The sequence below is a fragment of the Arachis hypogaea genome, chromosome 4 (genome assembly GCF_003086295.3).
Source record: "Arachis hypogaea cultivar Tifrunner chromosome 4, arahy.Tifrunner.gnm2.J5K5, whole genome shotgun sequence".
Classification (NCBI taxonomy): domain Eukaryota; kingdom Viridiplantae; phylum Streptophyta; class Magnoliopsida; order Fabales; family Fabaceae; genus Arachis; species Arachis hypogaea.
The window spans coordinates 120,759,274-120,766,235 of NC_092039.1; the positions used below are offsets into that span (position 1 = coordinate 120,759,274).

General features: G+C 32.2%; 1 protein-coding gene across 1 annotated transcript; it reads right to left on the reverse strand.

Moving 5' to 3' along the window:
• Window positions 1-539: 539 nt before the first annotated feature.
• LOC112797663 (subtilisin-like protease Glyma18g48580) lies at window positions 540-5,904 on the reverse strand. The gene is made up of 11 exons (XM_072236148.1): window positions 5,706-5,904; window positions 5,491-5,600; window positions 5,259-5,356; window positions 4,993-5,151; window positions 3,815-3,938; window positions 2,701-3,247; window positions 2,494-2,588; window positions 2,128-2,379; window positions 1,888-2,002; window positions 1,581-1,797; window positions 540-1,351 (listed from the first exon to the last, which is right to left on the reverse strand). The coding sequence occupies exons 1-11, from the start codon at window positions 5,793-5,795 to the stop codon at window positions 885-887; spliced, it is 2,274 nt and encodes a 757-aa protein (XP_072092249.1). The 5' UTR covers window positions 5,796-5,904; the 3' UTR covers window positions 540-884.
• Window positions 5,905-6,962: the final 1,058 nt, after the last annotated feature.

Here is a 6,962-nt window from a genome sequence, read left to right on the forward strand (position 1 = left end):
GTATTTTTATTTGTTCCGAGTTCAAGGCTTGTTAAGGCCTAGAATGTTTGGATCAAAGCTGAAGCTGGCTTATTACTGATCCCTCCTTATTTGGCCCATACTTGCCTTTTTCTCAACAAATTTGTTTGTTAAGGAACATTTATGTAATGGAAAAGTATAAATAACTAATAATATTCTTGAACAATGTGTGAATAAGGTGAATTAATAAAGTTAAAAGAGTAAATTTAATAAATAACATTAAATTAAAGTATAGTGTACTTATATTTGATTGGTGGTTGTTCATTTTGTTCAATATAATCATTATTCCTCTAACACTCCCATTATGTAATTTCATAGAATCTTCTTTCTTTTAACACTTAACAGTCAACTATATGTATTCTAGAAAATCGAAATGCACAAAATTAAATAGTCAAAGGTTATGCGCATTTCTCTAACAATCAACAAGTCGCAGAAAAGAACAAAACTAATAGGATAGCCCATACCAAATAAAAAAACAAAAACAAAATTATGAACACTAATAGACAGACAAACATCCAAAATAAGAAAATGAACATCTCATATCATGTCATAGGTCATACATAGCCATATATTAATGTATTAATATTAATTAGTATATACTTCTCATGATGTGCGCCTCACAACAATTGGACTTCTAACAATGTGCTTCCCATTTGTCCATTTCAACTCTCCAAATTGATAATTCCCATTCTGACTCACACTTCTTGCCTTCACAATTACTTGGAACCAGGGGCGAAGCTACATACTGGGAAAGGGGGGCAACGGCCCCCCCTAATTTTAATTTTTTACATGTAAATTATATGTAAATTTCAGTTTAGCCCCCCCTAAAAATTTTATTTTAATATTATTTTATTGTGTAAATAATTTTAGCCCCCCTCTAATATTTTTTCTAGCTCCGCCCCTGCTTGGAACCTCTTCTTCTCACCAACTCTCTTGAACGTTAAGGAACTTGGCACCACAACAGTGTTAAATCCTGGCAACTTTGCATTTGCAACATATGTTCCTGGAGGTCCAACATTAGTAACCGTGCGAGTAACATTCTCTGCGTCAGATCCGAGATTTGGCAATGTGATTGAAGGGTAATTTAAGTCTGTTACTCTGTCAGATCCAGAGCATATGAAGTTCTTGTTGGAATTGAGTGATGAAATGAGGTTTTGACTGTATCCAGAAGCACATAAGAAGCTCAAGTAATCAAGAATGGTAATGTCATAAACAAGTCCAGGGTCCATGGCTAAGTCTGGTTGAACATGCCCTGAACCATAAGCAAAAGGTGTGGCTAATGTATTATCAAATGCATCTTGTATAGCTCCATTGGTGTTATCTTGAGTAGTTGCTGAAAAAGTGAAGAAAAAGAAACAATATAGTAAGGCATGCATATGAATAGTCATATAGCATAACAAAATCATGACTACAGCTTGACGTTAAAATGATAGTTAAAAATTGTTAGACGACAGTTTAGTCAAAATGTCAAATCATCTGTCAATTGTCAATTCTCATCTGTAAGTGATCGCCTAACAAAATAATTAGCCTTAGGATACACAAGAAATGCATGTTTAGAGTACCTGTGGTCATGATTGCGGATTTAATAGCTGCTGGAGACCAATTTGGATGACGAGTTTTGAGAAGACCAGCAACACCAGAGATATGAGGGCATGACATGGAAGTTCCTTGTAGCACATTGAACCGGAACCCGCGGCGTGTGTCTGATGGCAAGTTAGATGCACTTGCTGCTAAGGAATATGAAGCTAGTATGTTCACCCCTGGTGCAGTTATATCAGGCTGAAACACAAAGCAGGGGAATGTAGTTAGAAAACAAAATAAAATTTTGAATAATATGTCACTAAGGAGCATCAATGACTATATATAAACCTTGAGTATTGATGGTTGAATTGGATTTGGACCTCTAGATGAGAATGAGGCCATAACTGGTGCTGGCTTTGTTCCAAGCAATGTTCTTGCTGCAGACATGTTAATAGTAGGGCTCCTGAAACATTTTTATGTAACCATAAGTTGAAGTGTTGAACCAAAATTTACTTGCAACTAATAGTGTTTCAAAATGTTACTTAGAATTTGTTAAGTTATTACATATATGGCATAATTATTACTTACGTGGTACTGTTGTAATAATCATGAACATTTTTGTCCTGATTATTTTTGGGGACATTTGTAGTGGACAAAACATGAGGCTCAGCTAGAACTGTGTTTCCACTTTGAGCATCGTTTTCCATAACCACTCCAACTGCACCTGCAGATAAAGCTTCTTGGCCTTCAGCAACCGACCTTATTTTCCCACCTCGAAGGCACATGACTATTTTGCCCCTTGCTTTTGCTGGATCAAGTGTTCCAGGCATACAAAGTTGACTGCAATAACGTATGACAAGTACATATACATGATTAAATTAAATTTGCGTGACTTTGTATCTATCTCTTATATTGTTTTTCAATTAATCAAAGTTTTATAGGATTTGTACTTACGCGTTTTGAATTGTGGCATTAGCAAATCTAGCATCAGATGCAAGGATGAGAGGAAAGGATTGACTGGATGGTAAATTTACGAAAAGACTGGCTCCCTGGTAATTCAAGTTTACATGAGCATGACCACATTAATTCAACACATTAAAAAATGTTAAAATAAATTTTGAAAAAAGTACGAAATGAAAGTATTTTATCATAGAAACTTACCGTGACTTGTTGATTGTTACCAAGAGTTACGTTACTGCTGAAGTCCCTATCAATGGTGCTAGCAGCAACCGTGAACACCCATGGAGCCACGTTGACAACACTTGAAGGTGTGGGTCCTTCATTACCCGCCGAAGCAACAACAACAACGTTTCTTGAAAGCGCATGGAACGCTCCTATGGACACCTCATCGGTGAATATCTCATTAGGGTTTACCTCTGTTCTGCCACCAGCCGAAATGGAGATGACGTCAACGCCGTCGCTGATGGCTTGGTCAATGGCGGACAACACGTCTGCGCCATGGCAGCTTGTCTCGTCGATCGTTGACCAGCACACCTTGTAGGCAGCAACCCTGGCTCTTGGTGATCCACCCTTTGCGGTGCCGTTGCCGTTGCCGAAAACGCTTGCGCCGGGTACGAAGTTGCCTCCGGCCGTTGATAGAGTGTGGGTGCCATGGCCTTCGAAGTCACGTGCCGTGTGCTGTGATGGCGCAATTTTGCCTATGCTTGCCTCATAACCTTTGCTGAAGTATCTTGCTCCGATTAGTTTCCTGATTAATCATAATATAGTATAAGCTCAATTAGACTACTAGCCAAGTAATTTTTTTGAGTTATACTAACGTATACCAAAATCAGCCAATCAGCTATCAATATAAAATGGGTTATGTTAAGTGTGGCTGATTTTAGTATATAAATAGCATTTCTCATATAAAATACTTGCTAGAATATAAATACATATTAAAAATAATTTAAATTATACATATATTTATATATAAATATATTAGTGATTAATTTTAGTGTACAAATAATATTTTTATTTTTTTAACAGTTTAATTTTAATGTGGTAAAAACACGGTTATAAAATCAGATTTATGCTTTTTGACTACATTTTTAAGTAACAAAATCTAAAAGCTCATTATTTATTACTTTTTACTAAAGCCACAATACATTATTAATTATCTATATAAAATTCTTTTACGCTTAATGATATACATACACGTACAAATTAGTTTATCAGTTTTTAATATTGAATTGGTGAATCTGGTGCTTCATCAAATTTACAATTAAGCATACATATTTGTGTTTGCAGAAAATATTATTGAGGGAAGAAAGAGAACCTGTTGCATGGAGTTTTTTTTGAACTACGAACTTTGCTAATTTCACACACATTACCGCCACGCCATTTTGTTGGAACAGGGCCTATTCCTTTGTCACTAAAACTCTTAGATTCAGGCCAAACACCTGCATGTATATACAAAAGGTGAAATTTAATTTAATAATATAAATAATATATATATATATATATATATATATATATATATATATATATATATATATATATATATATATATATATATATCATGGTTCATGTTCAAATTACATAATTTATTTTAATTTACAACTATCTCTAGAATTTATAGAAGATTTTTATGTCAAAAAGAGTTGTTGTTAACTACAATTTATCTGATACCGACACTACAATAATATAGATTATTTTTTAGAATTATATGTGTAAAAAAGAATTAAAATTTGTTAAAAAAATAAATTTTGATACTATTTTAATTATGAAAATATGTTAATAAAAATTTTATCAAAAATAGTATTTTTAACATATAAGTAATTATGAAAAAAGTTTAAATCTTATTTTGATAAATATTGACGGTAAAAAATAATTTGTTAGAAAAATTTGAGAATATATTTTCTATGATACTTATTAACCGTCAAAAATACTATTTATTTTGACACTTATTGACTATAAAAAATTTTCAACAAAAAATTTCAACAAATAATGAAATGAGATTTTGAAATCGAAGGATAAACTGAGATTTTGAAGATAAAGAATGAGTAGTATGATCCCAAACTAAGAGCAGTGTGATGCCAAAATTGACAGAGCCCAGAGAAAAAGAGGAACAGTAGAGTAAATTGAAATCAAATAAGTGTCAAAATTGAGGAGTAATTTTCTACGGTCAAATTATTTATCAAGAAAACATAAAAAATTTGACATTTGTGATATTTATAAAAAAATATATATTAATTTTTATACTTAATTATAACTGTTAAAAAAGACAATATTAAAATAACTCTCTTTTCTTGTAGTGAGCGAATTATTAGATATTTAATTAAATTATCATCTAATAATTTTTTAATTATTAATTTAAGATTAATTTAAGATGAAAACAATGGATTTTCACGGTAATATAATCCCATTGGACCAACTCATTATCAATAATATATGCGGTTCTGATTTTGATTATGAAGTATAAGAAGCAGCATGTGCAGTGTGGAGAAAGCTTACCTGTATCAATGTTAGCTATGATTGTATTTTCACCATATCTCCCTTTCTGCCATGCTGTGTTCATACCATTCCTCCTGTGCAGTCCAAGAAACTCCCATGAACGTGTAGTGTGTGGTTTATACTCTTTGCTCAAGAACACTGAGACAACATTTGGGTTTTCTGCACCAAATTGAATTCCCAGATAAACATTATTAACTATAAATTTTGTTTATTAATTAAGTCTCGAGGGACAATATTAATAATAATGGAAAACCATTGCATCTTACTTGCAATTTGTGCTGCTTCTTCCTCTTCAAGTAGTGCAGCAAAGCCATTTATGTGTTTATTATATGAATAAATAATTGCTTCTTTGGCCTTCTCATGGCTGTGAATTCAATGTGAATGATGATGATCAAAATATATATGTGATAATTAGTCCATTTACTGCATGGTTTTATTGTGAATTACACTTATTAGTCGATCTATATATGATATATATGATTGTTTAATTATATATACCTTCCCAAGGTTGAAGTTAGTAAATCATGATGAGAATTTGTAGCGGATTCAAGGTCATAAGACGAAGGGTTTGGACCATGAGAATGTGCTCCCAAGTACACAATGTAGCACTGAAATTTACAAAATTAGAAGGCTCATTAATTTATTTGAAACACAGTATGAAAAATGAAAAAATAATAGTAATTAGAAGCTAATAATAATAATAAAGATCTTGCCTTTTTGGTGGCTTGTGCAGCATTCAGAAAGAAAGTAGAAAGAAGAAAAGATAAAACAAGAAGATGAAGGTAAAAGATATAACGACCCATATTCTTGATGCTCTTTAACTTTGTGTATACTAATTAATAAGTATATATACTTTCAATTCTATGCATTGGAGGGAGTTGATCTGCAAAATTTTCTCCTTATGTAATGAAACATCTATCTATTTTTGAAGATAAAGAAAGAAAGAAATAGGGTTGTCTCTTATTATATTATATTACTGTTGGTCTCTTTTTAACTCCTATTATTTTTCACACTCGCATTTATTTAGTACTTTTTTTTTTCAACGCATGTTCCTTGTGTATGTATATATTAGTTTATTATTTATTTTTAAAAAGCAAAAAGTCTTCATTGAATTTAAAACAAACACGGGAGATGTATGCATGTGTAATGAGAATCTAAGGATATATAATAAGGAAGTTATGTGTATATTAAAATTAGTTATAGGTATAAAATATATATTAAAAATAAATTTAATTATATATATATTTATACATAAATATATTAATGATTGATTTAATATATAAATGGTATATGTTTCTGTGTATAAAGATATTTTTGAAGTATAACTTATTCCGCTAGTGCTCAAATTTGCTTTTTTTTTTGAATTAAAAGGAATAAACGTCGTCTTTTTGTAAGGAGCAGCGGTATTGGGCATTTACAAAGGAATTCTAATACTCAAGTAAGTAAGAGTATGAGATTATTTAGAGAGATCTGGAATAAATTATGTACCTGTGACTTGAGTGAGTCACTTAGTATATATTGAATTATTCTGAGGTGGTTATTCATATTTTTGTTGCTGGTTTGATGGAGTCTTTTGCTAATGCTCCGATATTTGAAATTATAGTGGTTTGGTTGGAGAGATTTTTGGGGAGGTTATTTGTTTGGATGGAATCTGATTCCGAAGTTGTTATTGTGGGCCGGTTCTTGGGTAACGGATCACAGCCCCCAAACTAGACCTGTTTTGCATAACCGAGCTATAACAGGTCGAGCTTCTGTATAGCTCGGAATCAGAAATAGTAGGAGCCCCCAAAGTCAACTTGTTTATGGCGAGTTTTTTGAAAAATGGGAAAAGCTTGATGTTTTGGCGATGAATGCAAAATACAAAAAGTTTGTAGAGGGGAGAGAAATTGTTTGAAAAGACCGCTGCAGTTAATTCGTGTGAGGGAATGAAACGGTTATCACTATTGTCCATTGATTCGTGAGGTAATATT

Coding starts and splice junctions, on each gene's coding strand:
- LOC112797663 (XM_072236148.1), bottom strand. CDS start 5,795: ATGGGTCGTTATATCTTTTACCTTCATCTTCTTGTTTTATCTTTTCTT. Junction 1,798..1,887: donor TTCAACCATCAATACTCAAG/GTTTATATATAG, acceptor TTTGTGTTTCAG/CCTGATATAACTGCACCAGG. Junction 1,352..1,580: donor ATCCGCAATCATGACCACAG/GTACTCTAAACA, acceptor TCACTTTTTCAG/CAACTACTCAAGATAACACC.